General features: G+C 54.6%; 2 protein-coding genes across 6 annotated transcripts in view; one reads left to right on the plus strand and one right to left on the minus strand.

Moving 5' to 3' along the window:
* The window catches only part of DOCK6 (dedicator of cytokinesis 6), a 48,097-nt gene that overhangs the window by 25,718 nt on the left and 2,212 nt on the right, over positions 1 to 20,167 (minus strand). For all 5 annotated transcript variants that reach the window (XR_001918353.1, XM_018051105.1, XM_018051104.1 and 2 more), the window contains exons 2-18: positions 14,233 to 14,320; positions 13,401 to 13,576; positions 12,856 to 12,924; positions 12,475 to 12,604; positions 10,709 to 10,921; positions 8,741 to 8,826; positions 7,001 to 7,067; positions 6,748 to 6,897; positions 5,774 to 5,854; positions 5,500 to 5,653; positions 5,221 to 5,348; positions 4,985 to 5,078; positions 4,447 to 4,609; positions 1,134 to 1,251; positions 989 to 1,059; positions 657 to 795; positions 469 to 570 (exon numbers count right to left, since the gene is read on the minus strand). Coding sequence is in view for 4 of the 5 variants with exons in the window: in XM_018051105.1 (XP_017906594.1) it covers positions 469 to 570; positions 657 to 795; positions 989 to 1,059; positions 1,134 to 1,251; positions 4,447 to 4,609; positions 4,985 to 5,078; positions 5,221 to 5,348; positions 5,500 to 5,653; positions 5,774 to 5,854; positions 6,748 to 6,897; positions 7,001 to 7,067; positions 8,741 to 8,826; positions 10,709 to 10,921; positions 12,475 to 12,604; positions 12,856 to 12,924; positions 13,401 to 13,576; positions 14,233 to 14,320 (2,029 nt within the window). In the remaining variant the exon portion in view is untranslated. The remainder of the gene's footprint in view (positions 1 to 468; positions 571 to 656; positions 796 to 988; positions 1,060 to 1,133; positions 1,252 to 4,446; positions 4,610 to 4,984; positions 5,079 to 5,220; positions 5,349 to 5,499; positions 5,654 to 5,773; positions 5,855 to 6,747; positions 6,898 to 7,000; positions 7,068 to 8,740; positions 8,827 to 10,708; positions 10,922 to 12,474; positions 12,605 to 12,855; positions 12,925 to 13,400; positions 13,577 to 14,232; positions 14,321 to 20,167) is intronic.
* Positions 2,417 to 4,355, plus strand: ANGPTL8 (angiopoietin like 8). Its single transcript, XM_005682377.3, has 4 exons — positions 2,417 to 2,800; positions 2,978 to 3,139; positions 3,879 to 3,988; positions 4,073 to 4,355. Exons 1-4 carry the CDS (start codon positions 2,504 to 2,506, stop codon positions 4,098 to 4,100), a joined length of 597 nt encoding a protein of 198 aa, XP_005682434.1. The 5' UTR covers positions 2,417 to 2,503; the 3' UTR covers positions 4,101 to 4,355.

The following is a 20,167-nucleotide window of genomic DNA, read 5'->3' on the forward strand; positions in this document are numbered from 1 at the left end:
ACGGGGGTCCCCTGGGCAGGCTCAGGGATGCCCAGGGCGCTCATAGGAGAAGGGAGACTGAGGCTGAATGTTACTGGAGGGAATGAACAGAAGGCAGCATAATGAGAGGACCTGGTGCAAATGAAAGGGTTTGTGCGAGGCTGACACAGCATTCCCATGGGGAGGAAGTGCTCTGGGGAGAGTGTCAGGCAGGCAGGGCTGCAAACAGGGGCCTGAAGCGGTCAGGCAGTGGGGTCTTGGTGGGGAACAGTGAGTGCAGAGGTGGGGGGGCATTAACAAGGGAGGGACACCCCACAGCAGGGAGGGATACACATGGGGCAGGAAGACACACAGGATTAGTAACAGGGATGGGTGTGATGAGACCTCAGCAGAGGACAAGGCGCCCAGGGGTGCTGCAGGAAGGAAAGCAGGGCATGACTGGGGTTCTTGGGACCCGGTGCTGGTTGGCAGGGGGTCCAGGGCACGTACATCCGGTGTGAGCACGGAGTAGCTGGGCGGGGGCTGGTCTACCGACACGGGGAGGCAGAAGGGGCCTGTCCTCAGGCGGCCGTGCTGCAGCAGTGGGATCCACTGGGGAGAGACAGGGGGTCAGATGTGGGGCCGGACAAGGGCCAGGAGGGCGGGGCATGGATGGGGAGAGGCGGCGGGGGGCTCACAGTGAAGCCCACAGGAGTCTCCAGGGCCGTGCCAGGCCGGGGCTGGCAGCTGACGTGGTAGAAGGTGAAGAGCAGATGGTGGTTCTCAGTCACGCAGGCGGGAAGACGCAGCTTGAACTCCTCGTAGAACTCGGGAGACCTAGGGGGCCGGGCTGGGGGTTCTGCTGGGAGCTGGGCTCCCCCTTGCCTGTCTCACCCCCTTTGCCAGGCCCCACTGTTCCTGCTGTCTGCCTCAGGTGCCCCCATTTGCACTCCAGGAGCCTGCCCATCCCCCGCACCCCTCTTCCTGCCCATCTGCACCCCCCACCAGTCCCCCACCCCAGCCCACATACTTGTTATGGTAGACTACCGGTGTGAAGGCTTCACGGGTAAATTCACTGCAGCTGGACTTGCCAAAGATGACCTGGGGGAAGCAAAGGCATGAGGGACTGGCTGGGGACCAACCCCTGCCCCCCGCCCCTGGGTCCAGCCACTGACCGGCAGGGCCTGGCTGGGGTCCTCGCCTGCCATGTACTGCACTCGCACGGCGAGGTTGCGCACGGAGCCCTGGCGGCTGCTGAAGTTGAGGCTGTGTGGGTACACGTACAGCAGGCTCCTGCGGGGGCAGGGGCATGTCCACGTCAGAGGGACAGAGAGCCTGGGGGACAGTGGCCACCCCACCGGGACACGGAGGGCTGGGTCAGGGACAGTGATGGGCAGCAGGCGGGCGATGTGAGCGCAGAGAGCGGGCAATAGACAGGTACCATTCAGAGCACAGATGGGGGAACAGAGTGACAGAGGGTGGGAATACAGAGGGACTTCAGGGCCACAGAGGGTGCACAGTGAGGCAGAGGAGACACACAGGTGCTCAGGCCCAGGCTGACCTGCGCCTCATCCAGCTCAGGAGCCTGACTGCCCCTTCCCTCAGAAGAGGCCCCTGGAGTTATATGGCCTCTCTCTCAGCTGGGGAAATGGAGGCGAGAGTTGGAGGCAAGAGCAGGGCTGAGGTCAGGGTTCTGCCTCCCTCCTCCAGAGTAAGCTTGTACAGGCCCCAGCAGCCCCCTGGGTCTCCGCTTCCCTAACTATATAATGAGGGCATCAAGCCTCCCAGCTGAGCCTTTGTCATTATCAGTGATATTAAGCAACAATAATGTCAATAATTGCACCAAACACTAATGCGGGGCCAACTGTGTGTCGGGTTTTGTTCTAAGCACCTGACGTGAAACGACTCATTTATTTCTTACCAGCAGCCTATTGGGGGGGGACCCTCACATCATCCCGCATTTCACAGTCACAGGCAGGGAAACAGAAGCACTTGCCCACAGTCATTCAGGGAGAAAAACAGCAGTGAGCACTGATCCAGGGCACATGGAGGTCCTGGAGTCAGGCTGTGTGGCCTTGAAAGGATCTCCACCACCTGCTCCCCTAGCTCTTAACCAGGTCAACAAAGACTCGGGCATTGCAGGCTTGTGAGAAGGTTATAGACCAGCTACTGTGTAATAGCAGCGGGACAGCTCTGGGTGAACCACTGGCGAGCATAAAAGCCTCACTGTTATTGTCGTTACTGTTGTGCCCATCCACAGATGGGAAATGGAGGCTAGGAGCCGTAGGGTTCTCCAGCCAGGCCTGGGCCTATCCTCTCACCAGTGCCCCAGCCCACACCTGGCCCCAAGCCCCCGCCAGCGTGATTCCAGCGTGGCTGGTTAGACATCCGCCTGACGCAACTGTGGTGCCACCTCCAGGCCCTTGCTCAACACGGGGCACCCAGCTGGCTGGTTAACGATTGACCTGAAGTTAAGGTGGGGGTGTTAAGGCATAAAAGGCAGCCCCACTGGGACTGTAGCCACACCCTCCCCAGCCCTCCAGCCATGCCCGTGCTTGTGCTGTGCTTGCTGTGCGCCCTGGCAACGACGGCCCAGCCGGCACTGGTGGGTTTCACGAGTGGCCCAGAGCCAGCGCAGCAGGAGGAGCTGACCCTACTCTTCCACGGGGCCCTGCAGCTGAGCCAGGCTCTCAACGGGGTGTACAAGGCCACGGAGGCACAGCTGACAAAGGCCGGGGACAGCCTGAGCCTCTATGGCCAGGTGCTGGGGCTCCTGGGGAAGGAGGTCAGCCAGGGCCAGGATGCAGCCCAAGAGCTACGTGCGAGTCTATTGGAGATGCAGGTGGGCACTGCAGCTGGGGTGTTGTGGGGTGGGTAGGAGTCTATGGTGGAGTTATGCCTGGGCTGACCTTTGGGGTTTTCCCAGGAGTGAGGGGGTTCCTGGAATACAGAATTTCCAATGTTAAAATCAGGCTGATCTCAGCAGGTCATCCTACTAACATCCACCATCTATTGGTAGATAGAAGAGGATGGTCTCAAGCTGCAGGCAGAGGCCACAGCCCAGGCACTGGGGGAGGTGGCCCGGGGACAGCAGGTGCTGCGGGAGAAAATGAAGCGGCTAGAAGCTCAACTGAAGGGCGTGTGGCTGGGCCATGCCCGCCAAGAATTCGAGGCCTTAAAGGTAAGGGGTTCCTGGCCCTGGGGGAATCAAGACCTCGATTCACAATCAGACCTCATTTCTAAACCTTCTGTCCCCCAGACCCCCCAGACCCAGTTAAGGCTTCTGGTACCCTGGCCTCTATGCTATGTGACCCTGGGCAAAAGCCATGTGCCTTCCCATGCCTCAGTTGCCTTATTTGTAAATAAGAACAACAACTATGTCTCAAAATAGAGTCAGGGACTCAGTGCGGATAAAATCCTCAAGCTGGGATGGGGCACATAGTGATTATTCAATAAATGCATACTAGAGCGTTTCTGGAGCAGCACTGTTTTATACCAGCTAATAATCTCTATCATGGGCTTCCTTGGTGGCTCAGAGGTAAAGAATCCACTTGTGATGCGGGAGACACAGGTTCAATCCCTGGGTCAGGAAGATCCTCTGGAGAAGGAAATGGCAACCCACTCTAGTATTCTTGCCTGAAAATCCCATGGACAGAGGAGCCTGGTGGACTAAGGTCCACGGGGTTGCAAGAGTCGAACACAACTCAGCAACTAAATCATCACAATCTCTATCATACTCAGAACAATCCCATAGAGGGAACTCCTATTTCATCCCCATTTTACAGCTGGGAAAGCTGAGGCCAAGAAGTGGCGGTGGCTTGCGGATCACACAGATACAGTGGGAAGCGGGAGAGTCTGGGCAGAATCCAGGGATGGGAGGTGAGGGGGCCCCCAGCTGAGGGTTCTGTCCTGACCCACAGGCCCATGCAGATGAGCAGAACCACATCGTGTGGGTCCTCACGGGTCATGTGCAGCGACAGAAGCAGGAGATGATGGCACAGCAGCAGCGGCTGAGACAGATTCAGGAGAGGTGAGCCTGGCGGGGGTCTAGGTGTGCGAGGGCAGCGGAATAGGGGTATCCCTGTGCCTTGGCTAAGCCTCACCTCCTTCCCAGACTCCACATGGCTGCGCTCCCAGCCTGAGCCTGAGCCTGGGCAGAACTGAGGACCAGTCATGCACCGAGGGACACAGCCCTGCCCCATGCGGCCCCCACACAGGGAGGAGCTGCCCATCTGCTGAGGTCAGCCAGGGCGCTGGGCCCTGCTTCCAGTCATGGAGCAGAGAGGGAAGCAGGCGGGGACGCAGGCAGAGAACATGGATGGTCGAGGAGGGGTGGAGGAAGGATATGCCCCTTCATGCCTATACATTCCCTATTAAAGCAGAACAGTGGCATCTCAGGCCAGCGTCTGTGTGTGTTGGAGGGGAAGCAGACCTCACTCCGCATGATGCCCCCCATATTCAAGTGCCCGGCTGCCCCAGAGGTTGTACCTGTAGCTGGTGTGGGGGGCATAGACCTCACGGGCAGGGAACTCCAGGATCTCCTTGGTGGGCCGGCCCCTGGGGTCTGGGTAGGGCTTGACGTGAAGCAGCTCCGGGGAGAGGCAGAAGTGAGGGTTCTCGGGGGCCGGGGAAATGTCGATCTTGAGCTGGGCTGAGGAGGGGGAGCCAGTTTGCACCTTCCTGGGAGTCTCCACCTGGGGTCCCCTCCCCCACCCACACACTCTGAGCTCAGGTCAGAGCTCTGACCCTCCCACAATGCCCTCTGGTGGCTCCATCTTTCAGGTGCTGTGGCAGGAAGTCACCCTCAGCTCCCGTTGCGGCCTCCCATCTTTGAGGAGCTCTGCCCACATTCCCCGTTTGACCCACTACCTGTCTTATTTATTCTGCTTCTCATCTCTGGCCCTCACTGGAAGGTCACCCCTGAAGTCAGGGCTTTGTCTATCACAGTCACCAAGATGTGGCGCAGCAGATACGGGTTTGAATGACTACATGAGTGACACGTCTCATGCCCGGGCACACCACGCACCGGTCACGGGACGCAGGCGTCGCAACAGGGATGTCGGGCGCCGCATGTCAGCCAGGAACTTGAAGAGGTCCTCGTCACTGAGCCGCTCAGCCTCCTGCACGAACCCGCCCCAGTGACCCAGGGTTGAGGGGTTTGGGGATCCCCGGGGATAGTGCGGCCGCAAGAGGGAAATGGGGATGTGTGTGGGGTCCCCCTCTCTCAGCCCCCTGCCCACCCGCCACCCCCAGCCACGACACCTGCTTAAAGAAGTTGGTGACGGTTAGTGTGGCTGGGCGGAAACCAGAGAAGCTGCAAGCGTCGTCCCCACTACTCGTCCGGTCCTGGGGTCCCCGACGGCGGCGGTCAGTCCAGGCGGGTCGGCGCTCTAGGGGAGACAGTGATGGAGCGACAGAAATGAAGGGTGCGGGGAGCCAAGACACTGCACACTCAGGCCTGGTACCTAGTCCGGCCAGCAGAGGGCGCCCCTTCCCCACCCTGGTAGCTCCGCCCCTGGCCCATCGGCCCCGCCTCCTCACCGCCCTCAGAGTCTGAGTCGCGGTCTGGTTGGCCGGCGCTGCTCACGATGTTGGCCAGGTGCACAGCCGTCCAGGCGAAGGGCATGCGATAGCGGCCCAGACGGGTGCAGAACTGCTCAGCCGCCAGGCGCAGCTTCTCCAGCTTCTCTTTGTTCTGGGAGGAGACCCCCGACACACCCCACCCCCGACAAGCTCAGTGTCCCAGGCCTGCTGAATCCAGGATCTGCTCTGCGGGGGTACCCCTTCAACGCCCGCCCCAGCCTCCCACGCTCACCTTGGCTGTGTCCGCCTCCTTCATCACCATGTAGGGCTCGCAGCACTCGCTAATGTCTCCTTGCTGCAGCACCTTCTCCAGCTGAGGGGCGGGCAAGCCCAGTGAGGTGCTGCCAGGACCCCTCCCTCCGCACCTCACTCCCAATCTCTCTGACCTTTACCGTCACCCAAACATTCTACCCAGCTAGGGCTTTCGCTCCAACACCTCCCACGGCTCCCACTATCCCTTGGACTGAGTGCTAGCTGTCAGCCTGCATAACTAGCTGCCCCCGCCCCCAAACCCGACTCCATTTTTCCTCCCATGTTTATATCTTTATTTCTTAGTATAAGCAAAGTCCACTCCAAGCATGGCTCTAGGCCTGGACTCTAATCCTGACCACTTGGGGGCTGTGGGACCTTGAGCACATTCCTTCTGGATTTTGTGCCTCAGCTTCCCCATCTGTAAAATGGGCCCCATGGCAACCCCCACCTTCCTGGGCTGTGAGGAGCAAAGGCCAGAATCCTTGTGAAGCATGACTGACTGGAAGCAGTGCCTGCCTGAAGGTGTCCAATTAATGTCATTAATTAATTGATCAAAAACTAACTGAACGTTTGGGGAAAGGAAATTTGAGCTCACCTGGAAGCAAAATCCCAAACCATGCGCCAATTAAGTTTTCCCACCCCTAATAAGCTGAAAAACTCAACCAAAAAAAGAAAAACATTTTAAATGTCTTCCCACATGTGCCAGGATGCCATTTCTCCCCAGGCTGCCTACTCATGGGTGTCAGCTCAGCTATCACCTCTCCAAGAAGCCCTTGGTGATTTCTCCCCACCTGGGTTCATTCAGAAGCTCCCTGTGGGCTCAGGCTTCCTCTTGGGCTTCCCCCATGACAGCTCTGCTCACCATTCTTGGTGACATGTCTTCTTCTATGAGAGCAGGGACCTCACCTGTGGCCTTCACCATGATCACCCCCTTGCCAGCCCCAGTTGGTATACCTTGATGACCAAGAAGATGTCAGGCGAGGGGTAGGTCACAGAGAAGATAGCAGAGCGGGCCAGGGTCGAGATGGCAGGATGGGTGACGTGGGCCCGCAGTAGCCCCTTCATGGAGTCCGAGTTCAGGTCAAAGTAGAAATTCTCTGAGATCTAGGGGCATAAGAAACAGCTGAGCCACCACCCCCAGGAAGACCATCACCCTGCAGCAAGGAAGAAGAGCGGGTGGGAGGAAGGGGAAGAAAGGGGCTCCTACCTTCTTTTTCTCTCGCACATCGTATAGGGCCAAGATGCCAAAGATGGGCTCGATTTCAATCTCGAACCTGCAATGAGTGGGGGCTCTCTGGCAGCGGCTGACCTTGACCCTCCCATCTCCATATGCCCTCTCCCTCTTGAGGTCCAGCTCAGCCTTGGTGCACTGGGAGGGGAGGGCATCTGATTCCCACTGGGTCACAAAGAAGCACCATCTAAGGACTTGTAGGAAAGGCCTGTCCCATTTTGCAAAAGGGGAAACTGAGGACTATCCTGGTGGTCCAGTGGATAAGAATCCCTGCCAATGCAGGGAACACGGGTTCAATCCCCGGTCCGGGAAGATTCCACATGCCACGGGGCAACGAAGCCCGTGCACCACGACTCCTGAGCCCACGCTCTAGAGTCCATGCTCCACAACAAGAAGCCACCAAAATGAGAAGCTTGAGCACCACAACTGGAGAGTAGCCCCCACTCGATGCTACTAGAAAAGGCCAGGGCACAGCAACAAAACCCAGCACAGCCAAAAAGAAAAAGAAAAAAAAAAACCCTTAACATTTGAGGCTCACCACTGCCCTGCATGGACCAAACCCACCCACCTCTTGGCCTCATTTTTCCTTTCTCCAGATCTTTGTGCGTGTTGTGTCTCCCACCTAGAGAGTCCCCTGTGGTCATCCCAGTTATACAACTTGCATACAGTAGACGCTCACTGTTGGTTGAATGACTGAATGAGCCTACAGAGCTGGTTCCCAGCCTGTGTGTTGGAGGCAGGCAGCCTAAGGCCCACCACAGCCTCAGGCCAGATGGGGCCTCCCTTTCCTGCCTCCATCCAGGCAGGAACTCAGGGTAGGGAGGGGCAGGGCCGGGCTTGGGTCCAAGGCCACATCCTGTTCCGTTCCATTCCCACGCACTCTGGCTGCTCCCCAGGGCCAATGTGGAGGGGGCTGTGGCGGCAAGAAGCCAGGCCCAGGGTCATCAGCGCCCCCTTTGGCCTGGGTGCCAGCTGCAGACTGGGTGAGGGCCAGACTCTGGCTTCACAAGTCACTGTGATCTCGGGCACAATGACTTCACCTCCCTATGCCTCAGTTTCCCACTTGCACCCACAACGTGATGTTGTGGTGAAGGTCAGAGGTAATACACGTGGAGGGCTTCCCTGGTGGCTCAGTGGTAAAAAATCCGCTTGCCAGTGCGGGAGACACAGGTTTGATCTCTAGTACGGTGAGATCCCGCATGCCCTGGAGCAACTAAGCCTGTGCACCACGACTACTGAGCCCAAGTGCGGCAACCACGGAAGCCTGTGCACCTAGAGCTCACGCTCTGCACCATGAGAAGCCGCCACAATGAGAAGCCCAAGCACGGCAACTAGAGAGGAGCCCCTGCCCGCCGTAACTAGAGAAAGCCAGTGCAGCAACGAAGACCCAGCACAGCCGAAGTTTTTAAAAAATTAAAATAAATTTTAAAATTTTTAATAAAAAATACACACACACACATACATATAGAAAGAAAAAATAAACATGGAAGGCTGAGAACTGAGGCTGGCACACAACCGGAACTTAGGGTTAGTGGCTCTGAATAATGAAAGAAGTCTTATTTCCCAGCCTGAAAGTCTATGGGGGGTCCTCGTGGTCTCAGGGCTGCACACAGTAATGGCATGGCTCGCACAGTGAGTGCCGACTGTGTGCCTCACCGTAATCCCCCATGGTCCTCCCTCGCATGCCTGAAGGGAGGGACGGATCAGCACACTCACTTAAGCGACAGACACTTGACCAGGATCCTCTGTCCAAAGTGCTCTCGCGGTGGCTCTGGGCGGTTGCAGCGCTCCACGGCCTCATCCTGCCAAGAGCCAAAGGGGCAGCTGGGACACATCCTCCAGGGAGGGGTTGGAACGTGTGGCCTGAGACCAGCTCTACCCTCAACCTGATTAAGCTTTCAGTCCCTGGCCTCTGAGCCTTTGCACATGCTGTTTCCGCAGCCTGGAATGCCCTCCTTCTCCCTTCCTCCTGGCCTGGCCAATACCTGCTCATCAGCAGGTCACAGTTTAGCTGGCACTTCCTCCAGGAAGCCTTCCTCCACCCGGAGGTATCTGACACTCCAGGTCCTCACCAGGCCCTGATGCAGGGGGCCCCATGGCTGGGACACGGAGGGCTGTGAGCGGGACAATGTGTGTGCGTGTGTGCTAAGTCGCTTCAGTTAGATGCAGGGGGCCCCATGGCTGGGACACGGAGGGCTGTGAGCGGGACAATGTGTGTGCGTGTGTGCTAAGTCGCTTCAGTTGTGTCCGACTCGTTACAACACTATGGACCATAGCCCTCCAGGCTCCCCTGTCCCTAGGATTCTCCAGGCAAGAATACTGGAGTGGGTTGCCATGCCCTCCTCCAGGGGGGTGAGACAGGAGAGGTCTTCCTGACCCAGAGATCGAACCAGCACCCCTTAATATCTCCTGCACTGGCAGGTAGGTTCTATATCACTAATGTCACCTGGGAAGCCGTGAGGGACAATGACACACGGCTCATCATGGCACTACTCTGGGTTGTCCTTTCCTGTAGGGAGGTCTCTTCTCCACCAGACTGAACTCAGAGGGCAGGGACTGGGTCTATCTTGTTTATGGCTGTATCCCCAGTGGCTGCTATGTAACAGGCACTCACACATCCTGGTTGGATAAATACAGAGGTATGTAGTAGGTACCTATTATAATGTGGTTGAACAAACATAGATGTACACAGAAAGTATCTAATTAATGCTGACTAGACATACATACTAGACACCCAGTAAGAACTGGTTGAATAAATATAGGGCTATACAGCAAGCACTCAGTAAATGGCTGAATAAAAACACAGATGTATATACTAGGTGCTTAATAAAAGTTAGTTGGATATATACAGATGCTCAATAACTATTAGTTGCTCAAATGCTGTTTGCTTAAATAGAAAACTATAGAGTAGACATGCAGTGAACACTGACTGAATAAATATGAGTATACAGTAAAAGCCCAATAAATGCTGGGTAGATAAAAATAAAGGGATATATAATAAGTAATAGTCATTAAATAGAGCTGACTCATTGGAAAAGATACTGATGCTGGGAAAGACTGAGGGCAGGAGGAGAAGGCGGCTACAGAGGATGGGGTGGTTGGATGGTATCACTAACACAACAGACATGAGTTTGAGCAAATTTCAAAAGATAGTGGACAGGAAGCCTGGCGAGCTATCGTTTATGGGGTCGCAAAGAGCTGGACACGACTTAGGGACTGAACAACACAGTGAGTGCCCAATAAACACTAGGTGGATAAATACAGGCATATATATAGGTGCTTAATGAATAGTGAAGTGAAGTCGCTCAGTCGTGTCCAACTCTTCGCGACCCCATGGACATCAGGCTCCTCCGTCCATGGGATTTTCTAGGCAATAGTCCTGGAGTGGATTGCCATTTCCTTCTCCAATGCTGGTTGATTAAATGCCGTTTGTTTGAAGACTATACAGTAGGCATACAATAAATATCGGCTGAGTAAATGCAGCAGCATATAGTAAGTTCCCGATAAATGCTGGCTGGATAAATACAGGGGTATACAACACAGGAGAATCCAATAAGAGCTACTGAATTAAAATGCAGGGTATACATTAGGCACCCAGGAAATCTCACTGGGATCACACATAGGGACACACATCAGCTGGCTGTGCACTGATCTCAGGGGCTGTGCAGTTGAGCGGGCACCCACCTCATCGGGGGCGGGGTAGAGCGCGAGCAGGGCGCGGGGCCGGTGCTGCCGCCGCAACGCCTCATTACGCCGGTCCACGTCCTCTGGGGCCACGCGCTCCAGGAGGGAGGGTAGCAAAGAATCCGCCGCCAAGTTCCTCAGGTCGAAGATGCCAGAGGCACCACTGCTTCGTGGGGTGTCGTCCAGGGAACCTGAGGAGTGTCGGGGGTCATCCTGCCAGTGGAGAATGGGCACGCTCAGGACCAGGGGCTGAGGTCACCATGACAAGGGTCACCTGAGGGCTTTGCTGACCTTCTTTCTAGAAACTTCTGTCTGGAGATATGATTATTATTGGTAAAAGTAGACACTCAAAAAATATCCATTGAAAAAATAAAGACTCAGCTGGCCAGTGAAGGACCTCTACTAAGCTTGCCATGCCTCAGTTTCTTCATCTGCAAAATGGGTGTCACCCTTTACTATGCTTGGGAAGGCTACTTCCTAGTCTGGGCATCACACGGCCCTTGCCTGGGTCAATCAGATCACAACAAAGTCAGCCCAGGCCCTTGCCTGGGCTGGGCCAATGAGAGCCTTTGAGGACTTTGCTCACTGTTGCCAGGGGAGGGAGAGTTCTTCTCACTGGGGCTGTTACTAGCCCAGATCTGCCAGATCTTCTAGACTCAGCTCTGGTCAGAAGCAGATTTGTTGGTGCTGAGTTGCTCAGTTGTATCCAACTCTTTTGTGACCCCATGGACTAGAGTCTGCCAGGCTCCTCTGTTTATGGAATTTCCCAGGCAAGAACACTGGAGTGGGTTGCCATTTCCTCCTCTAGGGCATCTTCGAGACCCAGGGATTGAACCCACACTCCTGAATTGGCAAGCAGGTTATTTACTGCTGAGCCACCAGGGAAGCCCCCAGAAGCAGATTACCCTAGTTTAAATCCCAGCTCAGCTCTGTGACCCTGGGTCTCTAACCCCAATAGCTAAGGGCCTCAGTTTCCCCAACTACATTCATAAACAGCTAACAATGGAAACAATAACAGTAATTATATGATTCTTGGTAAAAGTAGGCACTCAATAAATATTGGTTGACAAAATACAGGTTCAAAACTCAAAAGGCCAATGAAAGCCGTCTACTAAGCCAGGCATGCCTTGGTTTCTTTTTTCTTTTTTCTTTAAATTTTGGCTGCACTGGGCAGCCTGCAGGATCTCAGTTCCTTGCAACCAGGTTCTAAAACTGGGCCACAGCAGTGATAGCTATGGCTAGTCGAATCCTAACCACTAGACCACCAGGGAACAGCCCCCTCAGTTTCTCTATCTGCAAAATGGGTGTTGCCCTGCTTCACCAGATGAAAGAGGACAAGTGTAAACATTTAGTATACACCAAGCACTTAACAGGGCTTCCCTGGTGGCTCAGATGGTAAGAATCTGCCTCCAGTGCGGGAGACCTGGGTTCGATCCCTGGGTTGGGAAGATCCCCTGGAGAAGGGAATGGCTACCCACTACAGTATCTTGCCTGAAGAATTCCATGGACAGAGGAGCCTGGCAGGCTTTAGTCCATGGGGTCACAAAGAGCTGGACATGACTGGGTAACTTAAAAAAAAAAAAACACTTCATAAATGCTGATAATTATGATTCTTAACTGTTCAGTTACAGGGCTGATACATTTCCTATGGGGATGGAGGCTGTTCAGGTCATTGCCCATCACAGAGGATTAAGAGTTGAAGCCTCAGGCAGGCCGTGCACACACATCCCCGCCCCCGACAGTGACCCCTGCCAGGGCTCCCTCACCGAGTCCTCGGGGCCGGACCGCTCATCCCCAGAAGCGTCCTGCTCGAAGACCTGGCGGGTGAGCCCCTTCTGCCTCTCTCGTTGAGTCTCCGTGGTGATGGGGTTGTACGCCGCACTCAGGTGCTGGTATCTAGGAGGATGAGAGGGTAGCAGAGATGAGGGCTCCCCAGGGCTCCCCGAGGTGCTGACTGACACACCCACAAGGCCCACGTGATGCCTGCAGGGCCATCCATCCACCGGACATGCCGCCGCACAAGTCCACCTACCCTTGCAGGGACAGTGGGCGGATAACCAGGAGGAGTGGCAACAGGGGCAGACAATGGGCTCCTCTGGGCTCAGCCCTGGCCTCTCTACCCTGAGTTGCCCCCGAGTCAGACCCACCTCCTATGGGCAATGATCCAGTCCTCAGTGTACATTTCCACCGCAGCTCTCACCTGGGCATCCATCTTTCTGCACAAAATACAATGAGGGAAAACAAAGCAGAGAAGTGAAAGCATCCGTCACTTCAGTCGTGTCCGACTCTTCGCAAATCCCATGGACTGCAGCTCAACAGGCTCCTCTGTCCATAGGATTCTCCAGGCAAGAATACTGGAGTGGGTTGCCATGCGCTCCTCCAGGGGATCTGCCCAACCCAGGGATCGAACCCAGGTCTCCCACATTGCAGGCAGTTTCTTTACTGTCTGAGCCATCAAAGAAGCCCCAAACAGAAGCAGGACCCAGTGTTAAATCTCTCCAGTGGCCTGTCCTTCTTTTTCGGGGATACAGAGGTAAAGACTCAGAGAGGGACGGGGACTTGGCTAAAGTCACACAGCCAAGCCAGAAGCTGAACTCAGGGCTTTCGGGAGCTTGGTGGGAGAGGGATTGTTGATGTGAGGTACAGAGGCCACGTGGGGATACAGACAGGGAGGGTGTGGGGCTCAACCCACCCATCCTCGGGGATACCGGGCTCCGTGGTGCGGCATTCCCGGGGCTGCAGGAGTAGCTCTAGGTCATCAGCTGGAAACTCGACCAGATCCCGGAGAGGCCCAGGCTCTACATCCGGCGGCCGGCTCAGAAGCACATCCTCAAAATCCAGGGGCTCAACGACTTCGGCCAGTGGGACCTGAGGTGGAGCAAAGTGGCTGTGCCCTGGGCCCTGGGGCTGGGGGCTGGAGGCTGAGTGTGAGCCTGGGCTGGCCTCGGACAGTCAAGAGGGTGATGGGGGCCACGGAGGGTGTTGGGAGTGGTGGGAGGGCCCTGGAGGAGCCACAGGGGGCAGTGAGTGACCTCAGCCATTCCACCCCCACCCCAGCTGGGCCGGCCCCTCTTTCCAGGCAGGAAATCACACCCTGTGCCTGGAAGGGCAGGAAACTCCTGGTGGAAGGAAAGGCCTGGGGACTGCAGCAAAGAAAGAGACAATTCCTAAGGCCCTGGGGGCAAGAGAGCCCCACACCCTCCCTTACTGCAGCTAGAAGAGCTGCCCATTCCCCAGACCTCCCTCCCCAGCATTCCCAGCTGGGTGGTCCAGTCTAGACAGCAGGAGGCGTGGGCACAGGGGGTGGGAACGGGTGGGGTGGGGGTGGTTGTGTGTGTGTGAGGGGTTGAGGGGCTGAACCTCTCCCCACCTGACCACCCACGGGGCTGCTCCCTGCAGAGGGGGACCAGCCAGCCTCCCCATCACACTCACTGGGACCCCCCCTCCCCTGCCACAGCTGGGCCCTTCCCAGCCTCAGCTCCCCCACAGCAGGTGGGGTGGGGGAGCGCCTCCCAAACACTCACCCCCAGGGAGCTGCTGCAGCGCCGGCTGGAATGGGGAGAGCCGCTGCGTTCCCGGGACACCTGCTTCCGCACTTCGGCAGCCACCGTCCTGCGGGGACAGGAAGGGGACCATAGTGGGCAGGAAAACTTGGGCAGCAGGGCCCTGGGAACTGGGGCTTTGGGGCCCACAGATTCATACTAGGAGAGGAAAACCCAGGCTGTGGAAAGAAAAAAAAAATCCAGCCACCGGCCAAGAGAACCCAGGATCCAGGATGCACAGGTCTCAGCATGGGTGCCCCCAAGGCTGTGGCAGACACATCACCCCCTTTCCTCTCCCAAGCACAGATAAGGGGGGCAGGGGACTGCAGCTGGGCAGCACCTGGGGGTCACTGATCCCCACTCTTTCTTCTTCCCACCAGGATAGGCTCCCAGATCTGCAGAAAGGCCTCCATGTCCTCATCTAGGGGATCTCTGCCCACTCCAACCCCTTATCTGGAAGGTGAGCCCCATTCCACCCTTGCTAGATGAGTCACTCCTGCCCCTGAGCCTCAGTTTACCCATCTGGAGCTGCCCTGCCTTCACAGAGCAGTGGAGCTGAGCAGGGGGCCTGGTGTTCCTACACACACCCTATCAGGAATCTAAGACTGAGGCTGATGGTGTGTAAGAGGCCAGCATGACTCCTGGAGCACAACCCAGCCACCAAGGTCAGTGCAGTGACCTTCCTGGGCCGTCTGCATCCGCGCTGGCCTGCAGAGTCACAGCACAGACTGAGGGTCAAGGGGCAAGACCCACAGGGGAGAGAGATCCAGAATGGAAGAAGGAGGAGGGGAAGGAGGAGAAGAATTGGGAACAGACCCAGTAGGGGAAGGGGTTCCCCAAACTCTCAATTCCTTCAGCTGAGCCTGCAGGAAGGGACAGCCATGCTGTTATCTGGGGCAAAGTGTGCCAGGCGAGGGAACAGTGAGTGCCAAGGCTCTGAGGCTGGACTCTGTGCTCCGGGCCTAGAGACCCTTGCTCCCCGAGGGCTCTGTACAAACAAGACTAGGACTGTGCTGTCCCCATGAAGGCCCTGGCACTGGACCCCACACAGTAGGTGCTCAATAAATTATTTTCTTTGGCTATGCCACACTGCTTGCAGGATCTTAGTTCCTCTCCAAACCCAAGCTCTTGATAATGAAAGTGCCAAGTCTTAACCACTGGAACACCAGGGAATTCCCATCAATGTTGTTTTTTTTTTTTTTTGGATAGAATGAGTGAATCTTTTCTGATCTCCCTCTCAGTCCAACTTGCCTAAATCTACCGTAAGTTGAGGGAAGCCCCTTGTCTTTTAGCTGTGTGGCTTTGGGCAGGTGGGACAATCTTTCTGGGCCTCAGTGTCTCTTAAAATCAAGAAAGCAACTGTGGGACATTCAGGCCTCAATCACTCCAGCTTCTCTCTTTTCTCATTGTTTGGAAATCTGCTTAATAAAAAGTTATGCCTGGGACTGCCTGGGGGTCCAGTGGTTAAGACTCCACATTCCGAATCCAGGTTCAATCCCTGGTTGGGGAACTAAGATCCCACATGCCGCAACTAAAGATCCTGAGTGCCATAAGTAAGACCCAGTGCAGCCAAAGAAAAAATAATAAATATTTTTTTAAACCATTGAAACAAAAAGAAATTAAAAGTGCTAAGGATTGCAAATGTGGCCCCCCCCCCCCCCCCGTGTCACCAATGAGATAGATGTGCAGGGTGGGCCCAGGGAAGACAGGTGTGGGGTGGGGGTGGGGTCAGTTGGGAGCTTCAGCAGAGTCTGGAGGCCTCTGAATTCAAATTTGTGTGGGTCAAACAGAACTCGACCATGACCCTGATTCAACGTGGGCTCTCCGATGTGAGACCCCAGCCTCCTTCTTTCTCTGACCCCGGATTCTATTTATTTTCTGTGTCAACTATTTCTATTGGATGGGGGGGTGGGAGGCGAAGAGGGAAGACTAGCTTGCGGGAATTTCAAAGGATATTAAAAATCAGGGGAAGTGAAAGTGTTAGTCGCTCAGCCACATCCAACTCTTTGTGACCCCATGGATTGTAGCCCATCAGGCTGCTCTGTCCATGGAATTCTCCAGGAAAGAACACTGGAGTGGGTTGCCATTTCCTTCTCCAGGGGATCTTCCCCACCCAGGGATGGAACTCAGGTCTCCTGCACTGCAAGCAGGTTCTTTAGACTTGTCCTCAAATTCCCCAAGTCCCGGCCGCTTCCTCTGGAAGCCTGGGCACAGAGGATTGGGGGTGATTTACAAAAGATGCTGGAACAGGGAACCTGCCTATGCCCTGGGCCCAGCTGTTCTGCAGCTGCTGCTGCAAAGCAGGGAGGGGAGCGGGGGCTGAACGTCCAGCTTCATTTGGTCACTGGCCTTGGAGTGAGTGCCCCAGGGTGGGAAACCACTGAGTCCACAATGGCATGGCCCCGGGAACTAGTTTACCGAGTCGCAGAGCTCTGTACTTGGAGCTGGGTGAGCAGGGGTGAACGACACCTCTTCTCCAGGCCTCTGGGCTTAGTGGTATTTGTTGTTGTTTGGTTGCTAAGTCGTGTCCAACTCTTTCCACCCCATGGACTGTAGCCCACCAGGCTCCTCTTATCCATGGGATTTCCCAGGCAAGAATACTAGAGTGGGTTGCCATTTCCTTCCCCAGGGGATCTTCCTGACCCAGGGATAGAACCCATGTGTCTCGCATCTCCAGCGTTGGCAGGCGGGTTCTTTACCACTGTGCCACCCTGGTACCCACCTCTTATTGAGCTGTTCTGAGCATAGGGCCTGGCACACAGTAAGTGTTTAATTAAGAGTTGCTGTCACCACATTGCCTCAAAGAGCATCCTGGGAAACTGGAATTTCTGACCCTGCTTTTGTAAACCAAAGGTGAGTGGGGCTCAGAGAGGGGTCGTGAGGCACCTGGGGTCGCGCAGCAGCACCCAGGATGGAACCCTGGTCAGCTGGGGGTCAAAGTCCTTCAGCGTTAGGCATGCCATGGCACCCGTGACGGGGAGCAGAGCCGAGAACAGAGATGGCAGAATACCTGCCCTTTACCTGCCCCCAGAGCGGTCCCATCCAGTCCCAGACTTCAGCACCATCTGAACACCGACCAATCTTCAAATCTATGCTATACAGATTAACCGGGCCCATACAGAGAATCTGGAGACGGGAATGGCAACCCACTCCAATACTCTTGCCTGCAGAATTCCATGGACAGAGGAACCTGGCGGGCTACAGTTCATGGAATTGCAAAGAGTCAGACACAATTTAGCAACTTACACACAGCACAGATAACCTGCCTTCCCACCATTCTTTGTGTCTCACTGAGCACAGCCCCACCCTCGTGGATGCTCAGGACCCTCACCTGGAGTCATTAGCCACTCCTCTGTCTCACTCCCATATCAGATGTGCTTCAGATGTCCCCGTGGACCACATTACAAAAAGGCAGGCAAAATGTTGAGCTGAATTTAGTGGGTTTTCTCAGGAACGGGTCTCAGAATTTGGTTGATGAGATCAATCTTTCCAAGGTGAAAACCTGACAACCTGATGTGATTCTAAAGAGGTGCCTGAGGGGAAAGAGGAAGCAGCGGCATCGCTAGGAATTCATGCGAGACTGTGGACCTCCCCCCTAGGGCTGGTCAGATTAACAGAGGTCTACTCTTACAGGGAAGGAGGATGATACAACCAGAAATAGGAATGACATAAGCCTTGGAATGTGACAGAAGTCTGCAAAAAGTGAGGGAAGAAAATGAATAAACACAAAACTATAGGGCTCTCTGGGTGGCTCAGTGGTAAAAAAAAAAAAAGAAAAAGAAAAAGAAATCCTCCTGCCAGTGCAGGAGATACAGGTTTAATCCCTGATCGGGGAAGATCCGACAGGCAGCGGAGCAACTAAGCCCATGTGCTATAACTACTGAGCCTGTGCTCCACAACAAGAGAAGCCATAGCACTGCAACTCCAGAGCAGCCCCTGCTCGCCACCACTAGAGAACGGTCCTCAAGCAGCAACCAAGATCCCAGTGCAGCCAAAAATAAGCATAAGTAAATAAATTTTAAAAATCTTAAAACACACACACACACACACACACACACACACACAGGGAATTCCCTGGTGGTTCAGTGGTTAGGACTCTGCGCTTACACTGCAAGAGGCATGGGTTCAAACCCTGGTCCGAGAACTAAGATCCCACAAGCCAGTGGTACAGCCAAACATAAAATTCGAAAAATAAAACCATAAAGAGATTCCTCTTCATATCCCACCCTATATACACACACCTCCTGGACTGGCAGAAAAATTTAAAGGCGAACAGTGAGCGCTGGCAAGGCAAATAATATGAGTGCTGGCAAAATCTGAAGGCAAATAAGATGCATGCCACCAAGAATTAGGAATTCTCATCTGCTACTAGGGGAATCCCTTTGGAAAACCATCTGTAAATGAACAAGCAAAGTTGAAAACACGCCAATTCAACAATTCTACTTTGAGGTGTAGATACTCAGGAGGAAACACATGGCCAAGAATGTTCATGGTAGCTCTGATCGTGACAACCTCAAAGGGAAACAACCCACAGGTTCCTTGACTGAAGATGGAGGACACACAAGCAGAGGGAATAGTATGCAAAGATGGAAAGGGATGCGTCTGACTATAAGCCGCAACACAGGTGAGCCCTTCTCCTGACATCTCGCTGCCACAGAGGACTCGACATTCCATGCGGTTCCATTTATGGGATGTTCTCAACAGGCAAAACCAACTCAGAGCAGACAGGGAGCCAAATTAAATGAAGAAATTATAATGCAGGTGGGGAAACGATAGTGGCAGCCATCAGCATGGTAGTTCCCTAAGGAGCAGAGCCACGTGCAGATCACCTGGGAGGGCGGCTAGAGTGGGAAGGCTCAGGAAGGTAGAGACAGCCCCTGTTTTGATCCAAGTGACTTCTTCCACGGCATTTGTTTCTTTCTTTCTTTTTTTTTTTCAATTTTTTGGCTGCACTGCAAGGCATGTGGGATCTTAGTTCCCTGACCAGGGATGGAACCTGTACCTCCTGCATTGGCAGCACAGAGTTTTAGCCAGTAGGCCAGCAGGGGAAGTCCTGGAATTTGTTTCATAATTACTCTTTTAAACTTGGCATTTTTCTGAACGCATATCATCCATCATGGTGGCTCAAATGGTAAATCCTTCTGCAATGCAGGAGACTATTCAATGCAGGAGATGCAAGAGATGTGGATTCGATCCCTGGGTCGGGAAGAACCCCTATAGAAGAAAATGGCAACCCATTCCAGTATTCTTGCCTGGAGAACCCCACAGACAAAGGAGCCTGGTGGGCTGAAGTCCATAGGGTTGCAAAGAGTTGGACATAACTGAGCCCAAACAATATGGACAAATGTTACTGTATGCAACACAATGTTCTTTTTTGTTTTTCACTTGTATTCTTTAAAATAAAATCCAACCTGGAATGGTGACAATGACCATCACTTTTTTTTTTCTGGATACATGGCTTGCAGGATCTTAGTTCCAGACCAGGGATCGAACCCATGCCCCCTGCAGTGGAAGCCTGGAGTCCTAACCATTGGCTATATGAGTTTGTATTTTTAAGTTGTCCCTACAAATCTTCGTTTTAAATGAGCCTGTTCATTAGGAACATGGGGGACAGTCTAACATGCAGGTTAATGTGGCATTTGTGGAATGAATGATTTGAGCAAACAAGGAGATGAATACAGGCCTAGGTCTCAGCATGTAGACACCTGGGTGCCCACTACACTGCTCTGCAGACCCTGTCAGAGGGTGGCCGGAAGACTTGCGCCATTTCTTTGTGGTTCACTAGGGCCCCAGGGCTTCCCCGGTGGTGGGGTAGAATCTGACTCATCGGTAAAGAATCCACCTGCCATCCAGGAGACACAGGTTTGATCCCTGGGTCGGGAAGATCCCCCAGAGAAGGAAATGGCAACCCACCCTA

The sequence above is a fragment of the Capra hircus genome, chromosome 7, assembly GCF_001704415.2.
Source record: "Capra hircus breed San Clemente chromosome 7, ASM170441v1, whole genome shotgun sequence".
In the NCBI taxonomy this organism is placed as follows: Eukaryota; Metazoa; Chordata; class Mammalia; order Artiodactyla; family Bovidae; genus Capra; species Capra hircus.